The 21,819-nt window shown below is 44.3% G+C and overlaps 1 protein-coding gene and 1 pseudogene across 12 annotated transcripts in view; one reads left to right on the top strand and one right to left on the bottom strand.

The window, feature by feature from the left end:
• PHC3 (polyhomeotic homolog 3) overlaps window positions 1–19,626 on the bottom strand; it is a 110,201-nt gene extending 90,575 nt beyond the window's left edge. For 9 of the 12 annotated variants that reach the window (XR_009245089.1, XR_009245088.1, XM_058661114.1 and 6 more), the window contains exons 1-4: window positions 19,374–19,626; window positions 14,370–14,535; window positions 6,849–7,004; window positions 5,579–5,656 (exon numbers count right to left, since the gene is read on the bottom strand). Coding sequence is in view for 10 of the 12 variants with exons in the window: in XM_058661114.1 (XP_058517097.1) it covers window positions 5,579–5,656; window positions 6,849–7,004; window positions 14,370–14,535; window positions 19,374–19,387 (414 nt within the window). In the remaining 2 variants the exon portion in view is untranslated. Of the gene's footprint in view, window positions 1–5,578; window positions 5,672–6,848; window positions 7,005–14,369; window positions 14,536–19,330 lie in introns of those variants that run through there. The other 3 variants (XM_058661115.1, XM_058661117.1, XM_058661122.1) reach the window with 3 other exon arrangements.
• On the top strand, window positions 4,059–4,270 carry LOC131479759 (DNA-directed RNA polymerases I, II, and III subunit RPABC5-like; annotated as a pseudogene).
• Window positions 19,627–21,819: the final 2,193 nt, after the last annotated feature.

Here is a 21,819-nt window from a genome sequence, read left to right as displayed (position 1 = left end):
AAAGAGAGAGGAGGTGGCAGTGAAAATCTGGGCAAATGGAGACTCTAAGGTGAACTATGGCAGCAAGTGAAGTCTGGAGAGATTTCATCATGCTTGGAACGGTGAGATTGGCAGCAATTCAGAAATACTGAACTATCAAAACCACCTGAGCAGGACCCTCGGAGCATGCCTTATGTCAGGGACCCTGGAATGGATGGGAGGCTGGATGGGGCTTTTCCCTTTATCCCCCCCTCACGCCAATACAGAAAATAATAATAATAATAATAATAATAATAATAATAATAATGTGGAAACAATGGTCTTAGCCAGTTTTCTGTAGCCATTGATCCTTTGTGCTTTCATCAATTATGTAAAGATAATCAAAATAAAATAATCACAAAAAAAAAGAGGGAGAGAGGGAGGAAGAGAAAGAGTCAAACTGTTAGAAACTTTTGAATGTCTAGCAAAAAGGATGTGTATATAAAGTCCACCCATACTGAGCAGTACTACACAGCAGCATCAGACTGATCTTTGTGTGCTAACACAGAAAGATCTCAAGACACACAGCTGAGTGACAAAACACAAAGTGCAAAATACCAATCACTCTTTTTCAATGTGTAAAAAGGAAAAAACAAAACTGATACACATATTTCAATATGACATTTATGTACTCAAAACACAGCAAAGAGAGGAGACAGAGGACTAAATAACAAAGGGTGCTAGAAAAATCCTAGTAAATGTTGTTTTTTTTTTAAAGATTTATTCATTTTATTACAGCCAGATATACACAGAGGAGGAGAGACAGAGAGGAAGATCTTCCGTCCGATGATTCACTCCCCAATGAGCCGCAACGGGCCGATGCGCACCGATCCGATGCCGGGAACCTAGAACCTCCTCCGGGTCTCCCACGTGGGTGCAGTGTCCCAATGCATTGGGCTGTCCTCAACTGCTTTCCCAGGCCACAAACAGGGAGCTGGATGGGAAGTGGAGCTGCCGGGATTAGAACCGGCACCCATATGGGATCCCGGGGCTTTCAAGGCGAGGACTTTAGCCGCTAGGCCACGCCGCCGGGCCCTAGTAAATGTTTTTTAAAGATTGTTTTATTTAGGCCTGGTGCAGTAGGTAGCCTAGCAGCTAAAATCCTCGCCTCACAACATGCCAGGATCCCACATGGGTTCTGATTCTAATTCTGGCAGCCCCACGTCCCTTCTAGATCCCTGCTTCTGGACTGGTAAAGCAGTTGAGGACAGTCCAAAGCCTTAGGACCCTGCACCTACATGCACCTGCTTGGGGTTGAATCAACAGATGAAGGATCTTCCTCTCTGTCTCTCCTCCTCTGTGTATATCTGATTTTCCAATAAAAATGAAACATAAATCTTTAAAAAAAAAGAAAAAAAAGATTGTTTTATTTAAAAGGCAGAATTATGGAAGGGTAGGATGAGAGAAATATCTGTCTCTGCTAGTTCATTACCAAAATGCCCAGGTTGGGCCAGGTTGAAGCCAGGATCCAGGCAATCTATCCAGGTCTCCTACACAGGTATCAGGGGCCAAAAGACTGGGGACAACTTCCACTGCTTTCCCAGATTATTTCCAGGGAGCTAATGAATCACAAATCAAAAAGCTGGATTCAAATAAGTTCCCAATGTGAGACTGGTATCACAGGTGATTGCGTAAAAGCTGTGTCACAATGCCAGCCCCAGGAAAACAGCTTAAATGGTGGACAGCAAATGGAGAAGCTAGAGGACTGAAGATGAAAGGAGCTAAAAAGGCCCTAACATTCTTTTCATATTTTCTTGTTGTTGGTAAGTTTATAAGTTTATAAAAATAAAAATAAATGTTGAGGGACAGGTGTGATGGCTCAATATAAATTAATGAAGGCATAAAAATGAGTTTCAAAACTCATTGTGTCAGGCCCGGCGGCATGGCCTAGTGGCTAAAGTCCTCGCCTTGAACGCACCGGGATCCCATATGGGCGCCGGTTCGAATCCCAGCAGCTCCGCTTCCCATCCAGCTCCCTGCTTGTGGCCTGGGAAGGCAGTTGAGGACGGCCCAAAGCTTTGGGACCCTGCACCCGCGTGGGAGACCCGGAAGAGGTTCCTAGCTCCCAGCATCAGATCGGCATACACCAGCCCATTGCGGCTCACTTGGGGAGTGAATCATCGGACGGAAGATGCTCCTCTCTGTCTCTCCTCCTCTCTGTATATCTGACTTTGTAATAAGAATAACTAAATCTTTAAAAAAAAAAAAAACTTGGGCCCGGCGGCGTGGCCTAGCAGCTAAAGTCCTCGCCTTGAAAGCCCCGGGATCCCAGATGGGCGCCGGTTCTGATCCCGGCAGCTCCACTTCCCATCCAGCTCCCTGTTTGTGGCCTGGGAAAGCAGTTGAGGACGGCCCAATGCTTTGGGACCCTGCACCCGCATGGGAGACCCGGAAGAGGTTCCTGGTTCCCGGCATCGGATCGGTGCGCACCGGCCATTGCGGCTCACTTGGGGAGTGAATCATCGGATGCAGGATCTTCCTCTCTGTCTCTCCTCCTCTCTGTATATCCGCCTTTCCAATAAAAGTGAATAAATCTTTAAAAAAAAAAAAAACTCATTGTGTCTAGTACCATTACTAGGAAGTTATCAAAAACAAGTCTTTTCACTTCATTATGAAATAGTAAATTAAAGTCAAAACCTAGCATTAATGCACATTCTAGGCCAAAAAGCAACAAGAGTTAAAAGCAGCTCACGAGTCATTCATAGACATGACTGCAAGTTCCGGCAACAAAAACCTTACTAGTTAAAAATGCCCAAACACTTGGAAAATACATATGACTACAACGGCACTTGGTTTACGCTGAAACCAAATTAATGACAGGCCTATCTATCTACATTGATGTGCAGAAATACACAGTAATAAGCTAGGAAAGTTTCACAAATAATTTTGTCAGGGAGAATAAAGACTAAAAAGGGACATTTGCACTGTAGGGAACTCACGTTTTATTTAGCCAATACAAAAATCACCAAAACAAAGCTCCTCAACTTCCTTCCTTAAAGATATCTGAATATATCACAGATTTTCTGCCTATATAAATAGATATGCACATATGATTTTTTTAAATAAGCTAAATGACAGGAATTCTCTCAGAGTATTTTTTTTTTCCTTTTCTTCCCACTAAGTACAACTACAAACCTTGCATGTTACATATAAAAAATATAAGACAACCTCAAAAAACTTCTACCACAGCAGTCCCTGGCGAGCAGCACACATGCGTCTGGGCTACCCATACCCGTGAGCCACAAGAGCAACTCAGAATGTGTGCAGGCCAAAGTTCAGTAGGCACCCCAGGCACCAAGAAACTTTTGTGGAAAAGGAAATTACCACATCAAGCATACAAAGTTAGTGCAAGACCCCATCCAAAACATGTGTGAATACACAGACCCTGGAAACCAGTGGTGATGCCTCAAGAAATCTGGTTCCTGTTACTCAATAAAGAGACAGAGATTGAATTCCTGGTTCCTAGCCCTGGCCCTGGCCCAACCCCTGCAGTGTAACATTTGGAGAACGAACCAGAGGACAGGCGTGTTCTAACTTAGAAAAAAAAAGAAAAAGTGCATGGCTTTGCCCACACGTAATGTGCCACAGAGCTGCACAAAGTCTCCGAAGATAAACAGGCCCTCAAGTTCATCCAGGATAGCAGTTAAGACTCTGCTTAGACGCCCAGGTTTCATACTGCAATGCCGTACTGAAGTCCTAGCTCCACTTCTGATTCCAGCTTCCTGCTAACAGGAGGCAACAGGACTCAAGTAGTTGGGTCCCTGCCATCCCACATGTGAGACCCAGATGGAATTTCGGGATTCTGGTCTTGGCCTTAATCAGCCCTGGAAGTGGCAGGAATTTGAGGAATGAGCCAAGAGATGGAAGATACACAATCTCTTCCCCTTCTCCCAGATACAGGAAGGAAGAAACAGAAAATTTGGAAACAATGGTCTCACCCACTTTTCCCTAATCCTCAACCTTTCCCATCCTAATCAACTATGTAAACATCATCAAAAATAACTTAAAAAAAAAAAAAAAAAACCACCCAGAGCACCACCATGATCACCCCCATGCACTGCTTCACATGCGGCAAGATCGTTGGCAACAAGTAGGAAAGTTGGAGGCCTGCCTGGGGTTGCTGTAAGCGGAGTACATCAAGGGGGGTGCCTGGAAGCCCTGTGTTGGAAACGCTACTGCTGCCACCACCTGCTGCTGTCCCACGTGGGCCTGACTATGGTTAGTGCTCAACTAAGCACCTCTGGAGAAGTGACCACCTGCCTGGCCCCCTGCTGTCCCCAGCCATGGCCATCCCATGTCCTGCCTGGAGCTCCCCAGGCGGGTAGAGGGCACTGGGCACCCATGCTGCCCAATACACTACTTGCAGGGAAAAAAAATCACATGTAACTAAATCTCAGCCCCATTCAGTTGAAGTATTGAAGACATCAACCTAAACCTTTAATTCTAATTACTTAAAGAGCCCAACAATCACAAAATCTCCTTTCTTACTACTGATGATAATAATCTAGAATCAGTCATCCTGTTCTCACCAGGAGAAAAAGAGCTAGCTCCCTGCATATTCACTTAACAGTGTCTTCTCTTCTCCCAAGTCAGATTCATAGTTCCCTCAGGTTGCATGATTCTCAATTCAGTTTTTTAAATAATACACCACTTTCACAACAAGTCCGCTCTCACTCCAAAACCTCAGCCTGTCTAGCTGGTTACTTGACGGCCCACTGTAATCCCTTTTTTATCCAAGAGACTGAACTCCTCCCTGTGGCTTCACTGTTATCTGGAAATCTACTTCCAAATAACTCAAACTCAAAACTATCAGAACAGCCACTTGAAGGATTATTATTGTCACCATCAACAGATTTCCATGACCATGCTCTACCTTCTTTTTTCAGATACTAAACTAAATTTACTTAGCTACCTTGGGCATTATAATTCACACTGCCAGTCAATTCACTAAACAAGTAACTCACCTGAAATAAAGAAAGAAAAATGTAATATTATTCCTTTTAATATATAATCACCATGCCTATAAAGTTTTACCAAGGAACTTTCTATACTTTCTCAATATGTACAAAATGTACAATTAAAAAAAGAGCTTTCTCTTACTCATGTCTCAACATAAATCACTCTACCCTGAATGGATACTTGCACATTTGACTGAAATAACTGATGTAAACTAAACAGTATAATCTCCTAAACGTGAAATGCATGAAGTTACAGACACACAATTGTGACACACTGTACTGTATCACAGAGGATGCATAGCCAGCATCTTAGCATCACATATTTCAGACTTCTAATACACACTCAAAGTTGAAGTCATTCAGAAGCAAGGAAGAGCTGAACAAAACCTGGGGAAAGGACACCTAAAAAAATAGATTTTTTAATTTCAGATTTTCAGAAGTTGAACACTAACTCTCAAACTCTTAACACCATTCTTGTTCTTTGGCATTTAGTTTATTTGCATGCAACAAAAACATAGTTACAGGTTTGTAACTATAAACAATTTACTTCTGAAAGACAGAAATTAAAATTATTCTAGGGAATAAAAAAGCAGGATACTTACAGATGTCTGGGACATACTGGACTGCTGTGTGACACTCCCTGTGGGGGATGTAGATGGTCTTCCACTGGACAAACTTGCCTAAAACAGTAAGACCTTTACAATATGTCTATAAAACATGAACTTAAAAGCTTCCCTGCACAAACATAACGGAAAAGACAAGCACAAATCCTAGAAAGTGTACCTATACAATAAGTCATTTATTGGTCACCAGGGCTTAAGAGTTGGAAAGACTTTTATAAAGAAAACAAAAAGCTAAATGATGAAAACAAGGAACTCAAATGGCTAAGCTCACTTTATTCGCAGCACTCAGGTTTATGCTGCAGGGCTTTGAAGCAGTCATCTCTAAATGCAATCATCTCTCCAATGCTAACACAAAGACACTGGGAAAACAGCAAGAGCTGGAGGTTTTGAGTTTCCTACGTGATGTTTTTTTAAAAACTACGCTACTGAGACGCAGCAGCAGTAACAAAAATAAATCCTTCTTAGGTTCGGTCAACCGAGATCCCCCTCTCTTGAGAGGATTTAAGATTAAATCTCACCCAGAATTTTGTTTAAAAAAATAGTACAATAATGAAAACCTTTTTAAAACAAACATGTTATCAGTTGGAATGATTATATATTTCAGAAAGATGCACATATACATTTTCTATGAAATATTTCTAGAGGCATAAAGGTTGCCCCATGGAACAACTCTGGACAGTGGGAACTACAGCTATGCAAAGGAACACCACTGTCTTGTGTTTTTTAACAAAACATGTAAATAACTTATCCAAAAAAATCATTTTTTGGTTAAAATAAAATCCATATAACCCTAAGATTCATTGCCACCTCTAGAATTTAACTGAAATTTAACAGAAACATTTAACAAATACAATTTAAATGTATATTAGAAAAAGTATGTATGACTTATATTCATAAAATGTAACTTGTTTATAAAATTTTATAATTTTATTTTGTAAATTTAATATTTTTGACATTATATTTATACTTTTTTAATTTAATAGAAGTTTATCAGAAAAATAATTCATATAACCCTAAGTGGTCATTATTAGCCATAGAATTAGATCTACAAGCTATGTCACGAGCCTAGCATTTCTCCAATTTAGATAAAACAAACACCAACCATCTTCAATCTCCCAAATAACTCTGACAACCCAATCGTATATTTTCTTTGGGAGAAATCATCTCAAAAAATTTGAGAACTCTGAAAGAGTGTTCGATCATGACTTTCCACTAGCTCCCCGCTGCCTCCGCACACGCAGGGACTCACCTGAACAGCAGCCAGGCTCTGCAGCTGCGAGCTGCTCAAGTGTTGCTGCTGCAGAGCCGCGGTGTGCAGCATCAGGTGCTGCTGCTGGGCAGCGTACATTTGCTGCAGGTACTGAGCCGCAGAGCTGGAGGGACGATGCAAGGCCTGTTGAATTACCTGTGATAAGTCAATTAAACCCACGTCAAACCAGAAATTCAAGCTTTAACTTAAATGGAAAGCATTTTTAAAAACCATGGTTTAAAGCTTCACTACTTCAGTATTTAAAGTCATCGAGCCTACTAACAAATTCCTCTTCTGGCTATGTATCATCAGACTCCACTTTACTAGCAGAGACAATGCACCAAAACAGAACCAAATTCAACCTCACCAGCAGTCAAAAAGTTATAAATCAAGGGCGCAGCATGATGGCTCAGTGGCTAAATCCTGGCCGTGCAGGCGCCAGCATCCCATATTGGCATCAGGTCGTGTCCCAGCTGCTCCACTTCCCACCCACCTCCCTCCTTGGCTTGGAAAGCAGTAGAGGATAGTCCAAAGCCTTAGGACTCTGCATGCGCCCGGAAGAAGCTTCTGGCTTCAGACTGGCTCAGTTCTGGCCATTATGGCCATGTGGGAAGTAAACCAAAAGACAGAAAATCTTTCTCTCTTTCTCTATTTCTGTCTGTAAATCTCTTTTTCCAATAAAAATAAATAAATCTTTAAAAAATAAAAGGGGGGCCTGGCGGCGTGGCCTAGCGGCTGAAGTCCTCGCCTTGAAAGCCCCGGGATCCCATATGGGCGCCGGTTCTAATCCCGGCAGCTCTACTTCCCATCCAGCTCCCTGCTTGTGGCCTGGGAAAGCAGTTGAGGACGGCCCAAGGCTTTGGGACATTGCACCCGCATGGGAGACCTGGAAGAGGTCCCAGGTTCCCGGCTTCGGATCGGCGCGCATCGGCCCGTTGCGGCTCACTTGGGCAGTGAATCATCAGACGGAAGATCTTCCTCTCTGTCTCTCCTCCTCTGTGTATATCTGGCTGTAATAAAAATAAATAAATCTTTAAAATAAATAAATAAATAAATAAAAGGGGCCCAGCGCAATAGCTCAGTGGCTAAATCTTCGCACTCCATACCAAGGATCCCATATGGGTATGGATTCGTTTCCAGATTGTTTCACTTCCCATCCAGCTCCCTACTTGTGGCTGGGAAAGCAATAGAGGACAACCCAAAGTCCTGGGACCCTGCACCCACGTGGGAGACCTGGAGGAAGCTCCTGGTTTCAGATGGGCTCAGCTCCAGCAGCTGCGGTCATTTGGAGAGTGAACCAGCCGACAGAACATCTTTATCTTTCCTCTCTGTAAATATGCCTTTCCAATAAAATAAATCAATCTTAAAAACAATTACAAACTAATACAACCATACTACTTTGTTTCAGATAGACATATATTTTTGAAACACTACCACTAATTACTGGGGAAATAAGTATCCCATTCTGGTAGTATGAATGTAAGTTGGTACACCTGCTTGAAAAACATTTTGGAGAATACTTCTACTCTGCATTCACTATAGTTATGCAGATCAGTGCTGTCCAAAACTGAAGCCACTATTAAGCATGTAAAATGTGGCCACTGCGACTAAGGAAATGAATTTTTAACTTAATTTTTAACGCATTTATTTATTTACTTGAAATGCAGATGAATAGAAATAGGAGAGAGAAGGGAGAGAGGGTAGGAAGAGAGAGATGGAAAGGAGGGAAAGGAAAGAGGGAGGAAGAACATCTTCACCCTGCTGGATCATTTCTCAATCACTGCAACGCCAGGTCTAGGTCAGGCTGATGCCACAAAGTCCACCTGAGTTTCCTATAAGAGTGTGGAAGCAGATCAAACCTGGATCATTTCTGCTACCTTTCCAGGAGCGCTAGCAGCAAGCTGGATTGGAAGTAGAGCGCCTGGCACCCAAACCAGTTCTCCACTATGTGATGCTAGCATTGCAAGTAGGAGCCTAACCTTTTGGTACCCAATGCTAGCCAGGGTTTAAATTTTAAATTGAATTTTTAGTGTAAGCAATCATATGTAGGTAACAGCTACTTTATCACGCAATACACACGTATTTATTTAGAAAACATTCCCAAGTGCATACGTAATAGGTTGAAAAAAGCAGTATACTAAATAGTTCAAAGAACAGGATACCATTTTCATTTTAAGTATTTGAAACAATATTCAGAAAGACATTCGAAATCTACTGGCAGAGCTAGATTAGAAATGATTTTTAGCTTGTAGCTTTTACTTTTCTACTAACATGTGAAATCTTAAAATGAGTAGGTATAGCAATCATAAAATATAAAGTTCTTTCAGAAACTTACTTGGGTCCAAAAAAAGAAAAAAAGAAAAAAAAATTATTTGAGCCCAGTGAAGTAGCCTAGCGACTAAAGTCCGAGCCTTGAACACACAGGGATCCGTATGGGCACCGGTTCGTGTCCTGGCAGCCCCACTTCCCATCCATGTCCCTGTTTGTGGCCTGTGAAAGCATTCGAGGACAACCCAGAGCCTTGAGACCCTCACCCACGTGGGAGACCAGAAAGAAGCTCCTGGCTTCAGATCAGTTCAGCTCTGGCCTTTACAGCCACTTGGGGAGTGAATCATCAGATGGAAGATCTTCCTCTCTGTCTCTCCTCCTCTCTGTATATCTGACTTTCCAATAAAAGTAAAGTAAATCTTAAAACAAAAAAAAAAAAAAAAAAGAAAGAAAGAAAGAAAATCACTCAATCTGACTATTTTTGAAGGATTTATTTTGTTTTGCTTATTGCAAATGCAGATTTACAGAGTGGAAGAGAGACAGAGAGAAAGATTTTTCGTCCATTAGTTCACTCACCAAGTGGCTGCAAGGGCCAGAGCTGAACTGATCCAAAGCCAGGAGCCAGGAGCTTCTGCCGTATCTCTCATGCAGGGTGCAAAGTCCCAAGGCATTGGGCCTCTGCTGCTTTCCCAGCCACAAGCAGGGAGCTGGATGGGAAGTGGAGCAGCTGGGACATGAACCAGTACAAATAAGTGATCCCAGCACATGCAAGGTAAGGATTTAGCTACTGAGCAATCGTGTCAGGCCCTTTTAATGTTTTTAAAATCTCAGATCCTTTGCTCTAATTGTTTCAACACATAAAACCATTTTTTTTAGTCAATCTTAAAAAACAATTTTAGAGGTCACTACTATGGAATAGTAAATGAAGCCGCTACCTAGGACACCAGCATCCCATATGGGCGATGGTCCATGTGTGTTCCAGCAGCTCTACTTCCAATCCAGCAATCTGCCAAGCAGCTTGGGAAAAGCACCAGAAGATGGCCCAAGTGCTTAGGTTCCTGCCACCCTCATGGGAAACCCCAAAGAAGCTCCTGGTAATGACCTGGCCAGGCCTAATCTTTGTAGCCATCTGAGGAGTAAACCACCAGATGGAAGGGCTATGCGTCTCTCTCAAAATCCTTTCCAAATACAGTTTGTTTTAATTTCTGCACATGTTAATTGCAATAAATATTTAATAGTAAGATGCATGATCTGAGCCTGCAACTTAATCAATGTAGAAAAGTCTATTAAGACCAGAGAAAAATACTGTGTCAGTCCAAATGCCAGATTATTCCAACACTCGGCATCCACAACCAAAAGTTACATGCCCACTGCGACCTTGAAATAGCACAGAACTCAAAGAGCACAGGGTAACAGAGACATAACCCTACTGCTTGGGCTTCAGTCAGGACATGCAGGGCCAAAATGTCAGGAATCCTTCACTCAGATTTTAAGAAATACTGCCCTATGTCATAGTTGATTTTCTTGCATTAGTATCTCTCTAATAGACTGTTATCCACACAACGAAGGCCTGTCACAAAATCACTGTGGATTTCTGATGTCTAGTTGCTGCGGACTACAGGCCAGCAGTAAGTGATTTACTATTATAACATTCCTTTTCTGGTCAGATAAATCTATATATGCCCTTCTAGTTCCATTACAAAACACAAAATCAAACTAGAATAAACTTGACAGATTTCTGTTGAAGCGTATTAATTAACTTTTTCTGTTCTCTGCACAGTCTTTCATTAACATTCAGGGCTAGCACACAGCATTGAGTAAATACAAGCTAAAAGTACAGGACACTGCTCTTTGTCCTGCATGATGGGGAGGGCAATCTAGCGAACTGACAAGGACTATCAAAGGAAAGCTGGAAAATTAAAGAATTACTTAAGTATTTCAGTAAGCATTGATCTGATTCCATTTTAGAAGAAATAACTAATGGCATAAGAACTCCAATCAGTGTTATCCATGACACGGACTTGCATCTTAGATCCATTAAAATTTGATCTTTTTTTATTAGGACATTCAGCTTAAGTGAAAATCAGAGAATAATCACATATTAAAATATCACTTTATGTCTCTGTTCAAAGATCTATATAGTCTTTTCTGCACTTCCTGCCTCAGAGAAAAGCGAAGAACATTAAAGCACACTCTACATTCCATTCTTCAGTGGCCAACAGTTCTGACTTCACAGTGCTTTCAGCAAATCAAGTCCTAAGCCACATAACAGATAAGTAGTCATTATATTAGGATATCCACAGCAGACACAAATGGGCAGAGAGAGGACTAGAGTGTAAACAACTGTTTTCAGGGTAGACTGCAATAATGAAGATTCTAAAAAACAAAGAAAGAAAATTCTAGAGACAGCAAGGTGATCTAACAGAAAAAAAAACAAAAAAAAAACAGAATTTACACAGCAGTTAAGGCACAAACTCTGAACTCAGAAAACCTGCCAGGTATTTTTGAGTTTGGAAAGCTACTTAGGCTATATTTAAAACTTCAGTTTGGGGGCCATTGTGACAGCACAGCAAGTTAACCACCTGCGACCCCAGCATTCCATAGCAGAACACCAATTTCTGTGCCGACTGCAGCATTTCCAATCCAGCTCCTCAGAGCAGAAGTGCCCCTCTGCCACCCAAAAGAACGGCATTCCTGGCTCCTGCCTCAGCCTGGCACAGCCTCAACCATCACAACCACTGGGAGAGTGAAACAGCAAATGCAAGGTCTCGTTCTCTCTGTCGCTCACCCTTTCAAATAAACATATCTTTTTCAGGGGCAGGTGTTAATCACATACCACTGTGTTCAAGTCCTGGCGCTAATCCTGATTCAGCTTCCAGTCAACACACACTCTGGAAGATAGCAGGTGTTGCCTCAAGAAACTAAACTTTTACCACTCATGGGGAGACAGACACTCAGCTCTGGGCTCCTGGTTTGGCCAGCCCCAACCCTGGCTGTTGTGGGCATCTAAAGAACAAACCAGGGCCCAGTGCAGTAGCCTAGCAGCTAAAGTCCACACCTTGCATGCATCAGGATCTCATATGGGCACCGATTCATATCCTGGCTGCTCTACTTCTCATTCAGTTCCCTGCTTGTGGCTGGGAAAGCGGTAGGGGACAACCCAAACCCTTGGGACCCTGTCACTCACACAGGAGACCCAAAAGAAGTTCCTGGTTTTGGATCGGCTCAGCTCCAGCCACTGCGGCCACTTGCGAGTAAACCAGCAGATGGAAGATCTTTCTCCCTGTCTCTCCTTCTCTCTGTAAATCTTGACTTACCAATAAAAAGAAATAAATTTTAAAAAAATGAACAAGAGAATGGAAAAGATTTCTCTCTCTCTCGCTCTCTCTCCCTTTTTTTTTTTAAGATTTATGTATTTTTGGGCCCGGCGCGGTGGCCTAGTGGCTAAAGTCCTCACCTTGAAAGAGCCGGGATCCCATATGGGCGCCAGTTTTAATCCCAGCAGCTCCACTTCCCATCCAGCTTCCTACTTGTGGCCTGGGAAAGCAATCGAGGACGGCCCAAACCTTGGGTTCCTGCACCCGTGTGGGAGACCCGGAGGAGGATCTGGGCTCCTGGCTTCAGATCAGCGCAGCACTGGCTGTTACAGTCACTTGGGGAGTGAATAATTGGATGGAAGATCTTTCTCTCTGCCTTTCCTCCTCTCTGTATATCTGACTTTGCAATAAAAAAAATTTTTTTAATTATTTATTTTTAATTGAAAGCCAGATACACAGATTGGAGAAGAGACAGAGAAGGAGTTCTTCTGTCTGCTGATTCACTCCCCAAGTGGCCACAAAGGCCGGAGGTGAGCTGATCCGAAGCCAGGAGCTTCTTCCAGGTCTCCCATGCAAGTGCAGGTTCCCAAGGCTTTGGGCTAGCTCGACTGTTTTCCCAGGCCACAAGCGGGGAGCTGGATGGGAAGCTGGACTTCCTTGATGAGAACTGGTGCCCATATGAGATCCTGGCACAGGCAAGGTGAGGACTTCAGTCACTACACTACCACGCCCGGCCCTCTCTCTCTAGCTTTCAAATGAAATACATAAATTTAGGGCCCAGCCTGATGACTCAATTAGCAATCCTCCCCCTTGCAAATGCTGAGGTCCCATATGGGCATTGGTCCATGTCCCGGCTGCTGCACGTCTCATTCAGCTTCCTGCTTGTGGCCTGGGAGAGCACCAGAGGACAGACCAAAGCCTTGGGACCCCATGCTCATGTGAGAGACCCAAAGGAAGCTCCCGGCTTCAGATGGGCTCAGCGCTGGACTTTGTGTCCATTTGGGGAATGAACCAGCAAACGGAAAATCTTGCTCTCTGTTTCTCCTTCTTTTTGTAAATCTGCCTTTCACTGAAAATAAATAAATCTTTTTAAAAAATAAATTTAAAACTTTGTTTTACCCATCTATAAAATGAAGGTAGAAGTACCTACTTCACATACATATTATCTGAATGAAGTGAAACAACCCAATAAAGCATTTATAAAAGGCCAGGCACATAGTAAATATTTATTCAGCATTAGGCATTTTTATGAGATAGCTGTAATGTGACCGCACAGTTCTGCATGCTCATGTCACCGTTAGTCACTAACGAAGTAGCAGTGTCATCCTCATTTTACACTTGCCCGAAGCTCAAGACTACAGTGCTCATCTAAAGCTCCACTACCACTGCTAACAAAAAGGGAATTCAAAGATCTCAGGCTTCAGTCTCTGTGCCCTTTTTACACAACAAAATACGATACTGCTTCAAACGCCGTTACTGTAAAGACCAAGACAAGTGAACTGCCACTTTTTCTAAATATTCCTTTCCCCCGTCGTCACCAAGAGTTTCAGAAACAGATCCTCCCGCTTAGGGTTTTGAGGCCAGTTGGGCTTACGATGACCCGCTTAACATCTCTCCAGAGCTCAACAGATCTCCCTAATCCACACTTTAGAATCAAATATACAACAATCGAGAAAACCTAGAGCCGTTCTGTGTGTTAGGGCTTAGTCTGGATGCCTTCACATCACAGCAGCAACACCGTGACCTCCAGTTATAACGTTCCTGGCACACAGTAAAAGCTATAAGCTGACAACCCTCTCAAGGGTATGCTTAGTAAATAACTGTTGGTCGTTTCAAAAACTAAACTTTCTAACTGTACATCTGAAGCTATGAAGCAACAGATGCACATCATCCTGGCTCTTAGCCTACACATCTTTGTCCTCATAGCCAAAAGTACCTGTACGGCGTGTCGGTCTGAACCGCTGTAGACAGAGATCTGTGGCTGCTGCATTCGAGAGGAGGAAGTGGTGATGGTGGTGGTGGTGGTGCTACTGGTTGTTGTCGACACAGAAGATGTTCCAGGGTTTGGTTCGCTATCCATAGCTGTACTGTGGTCCTTAAATCTGGCAGATAACACAAAGCGTTTGTGCTCATCAATGCATTTTGTCATGAACCTTGAAGAATATTTGTTCCAAGGAACTAATCAGTGATAGTCTACATTTCTAGGAAGGCCCTCATAATATAAAGCTAGTGCGGTCACCATTCCCATGGGCTGGGGAAAAACATTTCACACATAATCAAAACACAATTGTGAAAACCTTTACATTAAACTCAAATGACTCACAATATAACTTGATAAATCCTAGCCTAAAGTTTGTATTATTGAAGCAAGAGGGGAGGCCCGGGCACAACAGCCTACTGGCTAAATCCTCGCCTTGCAAGCCCAAGATCCCACATGGATGACAGTTCATATTCAGGCTGCTCCACTTTCCTTCCAGCTCCCTGTTTGTGGCCTGGGAAAGCAGTAGAGGACGGCCCAAAACATTGGAACACTGCTTCCATGTGGGAAACCCAGAGGAAGCTCCTGGCTCCTGGCTTTGGATCAGCTCAGCTCCCACCACTGTAGTCACTTGGACGGAGAATCATTGCATGGATGATCTTTCTCTCTGTCTCCTCTTCTCTGTAGATCTGTCTTTCCAATTAAAATAAATAAACCTTAAAAGAAAAGAAAAAGAAATGCAGAAAGAAATACAGAAAGATGGAAGGAAAGGAAAGGGAAGGGAAGGAAGGAAGAAGACAGGGTGGGGGGGAACACAGTGTGATGGCTCAACAGGCTAATCCTCCACCTACGAGTGTCAACATCCCATATGGACTCCAGTTCATGTTATGGCTATTCCACTTCCCATCCACCTCCCTGCTTATGGCCTGAAAAGGCAGCGGAGGTTCCCCTTGGGATCCTGTACCCACATGTGAGACTCATAAAAAACTCCTGGCTTCAGGTTGGCTCAGCTCTGGCCATTGTGGCCATTTGGGGAGTGAACCAGCAGATAGGAGATCTTTCCCTCTGTACATCTGCTTCTCCAATAAAAATAAATAAATCTTAAAAAAAAAATTAGTGAAGGTCAGGGTCAGCATAGCAGACAAAGTCTCCACTTGCAATACTGACATCCCCACATGGGGTACTGTGCTTCATAACCATTTCTAATTCTACTTACTATTGAGGCCCCAGTGTCTGGGCCCCCACCATCCATGTGGGAATCCAGGAGAAGTTCCTGGCTTCACTCTAGCCCAGCGCTAGCCACTGCAGCCATCCAAGGAGGTAACTAGGAAATGGAGGAACTCCGTTTCTCCCTCTTTTTTCTTTTTTTTTTCAATTAACAAATCTTTAAGGAGAATAACAGAATACCTAGGAAAGGCTTGAGCAATGTCAGAGTACTTTATAATATTTCTTTATATTCTTTTGACCATACTAATTAAAGTTACTCCTATCTATACATTAAAGCAGAACGTGAAGGAATGTGTCAAACAGCTTTGTTTTGGTTGCCACACTTCACTTCTGAAAAGTTTTCTTAGGGGCAGGTGTCCCAGGTTAAGCCGCTGCTTGCAACCTGGCGCTCCATGTCAAAGTGCTGCTCTGAGTCCTCCTGCTGCACTGCCACCCAAGTCTCAGGGTGGGGAAGCAATGAACAAATGAAGTGGTGCTACAGCCCTTCCACCTACATGACAGACCTTCCAACACCTAGCTCTAGCTCTGGCCCCTAGCCCCGGCTGTCAGAGGCATTTAGCATGGAAAATCAATCAATCAATCAATCTCTCTCTCTCTCTCTCTCTCTCTGTCTTTCAAATAAAGTAAATCCTTATTGAAAACTTCTCTTAGAAAATAAGTTAATTAACGACTAGTACAATGGCCTAACTTGCTAATCCTCCATCTACAAATGGCAACATCTCATACGGGCAGCAGTTCATGTCCTGACTGCTCCACTTCCCATTCAGCTCCCTGTTTATGACCCAGTAAAGTAGTGAAGTACAGCTGGAATCCTTGGGACTTTGCACCTATGTGGGAGACCCAGAAGCAGCTCATGACTTCAGATCAGCTCAGTTCCAGCCACTGGGACCACTTGCAGAGTGAGCCAGCAGATGGAAGATTTCTCTCTCTCTCTCTCTCTCTCTCTCTCTCTCTCTCTCTCTCTAAATCTGTCTTTGCAATAAAAATACTAAATCTTTCAATAAGTTAATAAAAAAAAAACCTTAGGGGCATTTGGGGCACCAATGGAGATACCTTTTGGGATATCTACATCCCATAACAGAGTGCCAGGGTTCAAATTCCAGCTCTGCTCTCAACTCCAGCTTCCTCCAATACACTCCCTGGGATGCAACAGGTAATGGCCCAAGCACTGGGGTCCCTGCCATTAGCACAGAAGACCCTCGCTTAAGTCCCAGCTCCTGCCTGTGGCCAGTCCAGCTCCAGCTTTTGCAGGAAATTAGGGAATAATGGAGGATCTTTTTCCTTTCTCTTTCTCTCCCTTTCAGGCGTTTTTAATTGAACTATCCCCTTAATTTGCCTACAGTGTCCTTACCAACTTCTAATAACTAAATTTTATTTCTAAAGCAGGTTACCTTGGAGAAATAGAAAAGCAGATAACAACTCTGAACCTCCCTTTAAAACACCTTTTTTCATGAGGAACTCTGGCCGGGAGAGGACAGAAGACAGAACGGGACAGTCATTCATCTTGGCTGTATGTTGGCAGCAAATTATGGGGCAAGCGGAAACTTTGTGATGGACCATATCGATCAGTGGACGGCCTCATCGAGCGAAACTGGCAGCGATTCATAACTGGAGAACTATTAACACCACTTGAGCACATATCTCAGAGCATGCCCCACATCCGGGACTCGGGGTGGGCGGGAAACTGGGTGGGGCTTCTCCCTCAATATCCCCCTTTACCTCAGATACATGATGGAAACAATATGGACATAATAGCATTACCCACTTTCCTATCCCCCTGAACCTTTTTTTTTCTTCTTTTTCCTTTAACTGTAATTAACTATGTAAAGATTGTCAACAACAATACAATAAAAAGAAAAATAAATAAATAAATAAATAAATAAAAATAAAACACCTTTTTTCATGAGGAATTGTCCTAAATTTTAATACATCACAATAATGTCACTTCCCTCATGTATAGACAGTAAAGTACTTTTTTTTTTTTTTAGATTTATTTCTTTGAGATGCACAGCCCAGAGTTTCCACTGGCCTCTCTCCCTCAATGACTGCCACAGCTGGGCTGCACCATGCCAAGAACTCCACCCAGCTGCGTGGATGCCGGCCCTCTCTCGGGCCTCCCAGGCAGACGGGCAGGAAGCTTACGCTCAAGCAGAAGAGGCACGATTTTAACTGGCACTCCAATATGGGATCCAAGTGTACCCACAAGAGGCTTTAACAGGCCTCACCACCATGTCCAGTGCCATAAGCCTCCAGACTTTCTCATCTTTCCCCGCCAACGTTACAATCTTATGGCACAAAATTCCATTAAGTACAGAAACTGTATTCAAACGTTTTCAGTAAAATCTAAAGCACTCAACACTAATAGAAGCTAGAACTGCACTTGCTTTTGAAGGGTCAGAAGAGAGCATACTGGTTTTAAGACAAACAAAATGTGACCGACCTCACACTAGCAGCACTGAAAAGAACACAACAAGAACACGTTCCATTTTATGCAAGGGAAAGAAAAGAATCTGGTGCTAATTGTGATTCCATACACTATTCCCAACAAATCCCTTTTATGCACAAATGCTTTGTTCTATAGCATGTATGTAAACAACATGTGCTCTGAGAAACCAAATGTGGGGAAAAAAAATATATATATATATATTTAGCCAGGAGAAAAACGAAAGGAAAAATGCAGGAGGAAAAAAAAGCTGACTGCTCACTAACTTTGGGTTAGTAAAGGGCTCACACATTGTTATGCTCCTCTGGTATCTTCTCCCAGTAACAACATCACCTGGTAGTTGATCAACACCCTTCAGAATTAGTGCCAGGTAACGCAAACTTTTTAGCAAACTACCGCCGGGCCCACTACTTCTGTACCAGCGAGCTGCAAAAAGCCATGCTTTTACAACGTTCTGTTCAACTAAATTCTGAAGCCAAATACCACGGCAAGCAGTTCCTAATACTAACCAAAAATGGTCACAGAGAATCCAAATTCTAGGCTAAAGTCTAAACCTTGGTGCGTGGAACTGGCCACACCACCGCTGTGCATTTCGAGGCCTGGCACAAAAGAACGATTTCGCTCACTCCACCGTCAAGGCACACCTGCAGACTACAGGCGGCAGGGGTGGACAGTGGAGTGCCCCGGAGGCCTGCCCAGGCATCAGTAAGTTTCCGAGTCGCTCGCTGGCCACACCGTTGCACCGCCGCTTGGGAACGTGTCCCTCAGCGAGAGCCCGGGGCCGGCAGACCTCAGCTTGCACATTCCGGGGGCCGGCGCGGGGAAGGCTGCTGCGGGAGGCCGGGGCCTGGGCTTCTCCCGCCGACGCGGAGCGGGAAGCTCGGGAGAAGGCGGGAGGCCTGGCAGCGCCCGCCCTGCCCCAGCCCAGCCTCGGCGGGGGCCCGCGGGGCCCGCGCGCAGCGATGACAGCGCCTGGGGGGCCCGCAGGGACTCGGTCCCCGGACGGCCCCAGCAGCTGGAGTCCCGGGGGTGACCCTGCGCGGAGGGCCCCGCGGATGAGGGAGCCCACAGCGGAAGGGGCTCTCCCGCCTGGAAGGGAACTGCAGGCTCTCACACTTCGCCCCCGCCCCCCCGACACGGGCCAAGCGGGCTCGTCCACCATAAGGGGGCTCTCGGGTCTCCTTCTCCCCTCACTACCCGCGAAAGAGCCTCGAGCGCTGCCCCCCGGGGGAAGTGTCGCGACCCTCACTCGCCCCGCCAGCTACGACATCAGTCACCAGCAAGTCACTCACTCCGCTTCCGCCATCTTCTCTCCTCCATCACTAACAGGGGCTGCGCATGCGCCCCCCGGCGGCGGCGGGCGGAGGGGCGGGGTCGGCACAGCCCCGGGCCCCTGAGATCACGTGGGGTCCTAGGCTTCCAACCTCCTCCCACCTCCACACCTCAGGCCTTTCTGCTCTGCGGGAAGGGAACAGGTTTCCCCAGCTCAGATCCCGGGGTGTCTTATCTTCTCCAACTTGGTTCCTTCTCTTCCCCAGGATCATGTTCCTCTTGGGGAAGGGGTCCATGGCAAAGACAAAAAGTTCGGCTTAAAACTTGGAAGAAATTTCAAATACCCCCAACGCCTCTGTGGATTGCAGAGTGGTTTGAATATACCTGAGAGGACTGACTGGTGAGGTCTGAGGGAAAGAAGTCGCAGTGCTAGCTGCAGGCCCGGTGCCTGGGACGCACTGAAACGTGGGGGTGTGACTAGCACCTAGATGCTGCATCTGGCTCGGGGATCGGTGTCAGACGGCTAGGTGAGTGGGTGCTTGTTGACTCGTGTTGGTACTGTATTATTAGCTTTTCACTATTACAACTAAATACGGAAAAGAAGCTATCTAAGATGAAACAAGGGTTGGTTTTTAGGGTTTGGGGTAATTTTTCTTGTGTTTTGGCAGATTCACTGTCCAGGATCATCAGTCTGGACCCATTGGGTGGTAATGGAAGAGTTTGTTTGGAAAAACAGTGAGAGTTCAGCCTTTTGGCTAAGATCCAGCGTGAGTGCGAGCAAGAGAGAGCCCAGTGCGGCTTTTGAAAAAGCCTTTTGAAAGCTTCCTTCTGAAGACATACCAGCCCAAACAACTCCGCAGTGACCATAGGACGTCCTATTAGGCTCATCTTCTGAATGCTGTACCTGGATGAAATGTCCACCCTCGTAGTGCCTCAGGATTTAACCTTCTGCATGAGGAAGGAAGCCATAGCCTTTTCAAACCATACCAATTATCCTACGCAGTTAAGAAATATATCAGCCATAACTTTTAGAAATATCATTTGTATATTCCGCATGAATTTACAGAGCACTTGGTAGAAATTCCAAACGTGATTCTACAAGGATCAAGCAGAAGTGGTCACCGGGTTGCTATAGAGGTAATGTGAGACAAAATACAAAGTAAAATAATAAATATAACTGTAAGATAATAGAGGTGAGACCCTGGAAAGAAAGGCTGCCCTGGAGAGTGGTGTGAATTTTGTAGCCATTTCCAGGCATCTCAGTGTCCTGACACAGAGCCAGAAACTGCAAGTTGAGGAATGATAAATGTTCTTTTTGCATTTCACAAGACAATGGAGTCACACTAATTTCAAGGGCTCCTAATGGGAACCTGATATCAGTTCATGCAAGACTGTAAGGTGGTCTCTTGAAAAGCACACTGCATCTCAGGAATCGTGTGTTGAGGACATGCCTACAGGGAAAAGGTCAGTTCCTAAGTAAACCTAGATTCCTCCCTTAGCTTCTTTCTCATCTAACATTTTCTAACCTCATCTTCCTATCTGATAACAGTGCCCTTCCTGCTAATCTGAAAACTCATTCATAAAGTCCCCTTGGAAAGTCCCTATGGAAGCTTGATGATAAGGTAATACTAGTTTTTCTTTCTTTCTGACTTGCACATGATCTCATTGTCATTGAAGACAATCAACTTCCTGGAGCCGATGTTGTACTGTAGAGGGTGAAACCAGTGCCTGTGATGCTGCCATCCCATGTGGGTGCCAGTTGGAGACTCAGCTGCTCCGCTCGCCGTTCAGCTTCCTGCTAATGCACCCGGGAAAGCAGTGGAGGATGGCCCAGGTGTTTGGGATCCTGGACCCCACATGACGATCTTGGCTGCGGGGTTAGACCTGGCACAGCCCCACCTGTTTTGTCCACTTGCATAGTGAGCCAGTAGGTAGAAGATATCTCTCCTTCTCTATGTAATGCTGCCTATCAAATAAGCAATTAAATCTTTTTTTTTTAATCAATTGATCATTGATGTTGTTGAAGCTGTTTTGTTCAGGGAAAAAAAGTGAGAAAAGTGCAATCTTCAACCTGAAGAATTAGAAAAAATATATATATTTGGAGGCCTTAGCGTCCCACAGGGGCACCAATTCAAACTCCAGATGCCCCACGACTGTTCTACTTTCTTGCTAGTGGCCTGGGAGAGCAGCAGAGCACAGCCCAGGTACTTGGGGTTCTGCAACCACATGGGAGACCCCGAAGAAGCTCCTAGCTTAAGGCTTCAGACCGGCCCAGCTCTCGCCATCTCAACCATTTGGGGAATAATCTATCAGCTGAAAGATTTTGCTCCCTGTCTCTTCTCTCTTTGTAACTCATTATTTAAAAAAAAGAAGTGTTTGGAATGAATAGGCCAAAACTGTCCTTTTTCATTTCTATTTCCCAGGAACATCTAAAACCTGTTAACACTATTATCACCTTCTACAGAT

Source organism: Ochotona princeps, chromosome 3, assembly GCF_030435755.1.
Source record: "Ochotona princeps isolate mOchPri1 chromosome 3, mOchPri1.hap1, whole genome shotgun sequence".
Lineage (NCBI taxonomy): Eukaryota > Metazoa > Chordata > Mammalia > Lagomorpha > Ochotonidae > Ochotona > Ochotona princeps.
The sequence above is the reverse complement of the archived record's forward strand: the minus strand, read 5'-3'. Positions and strand labels throughout refer to the sequence as shown.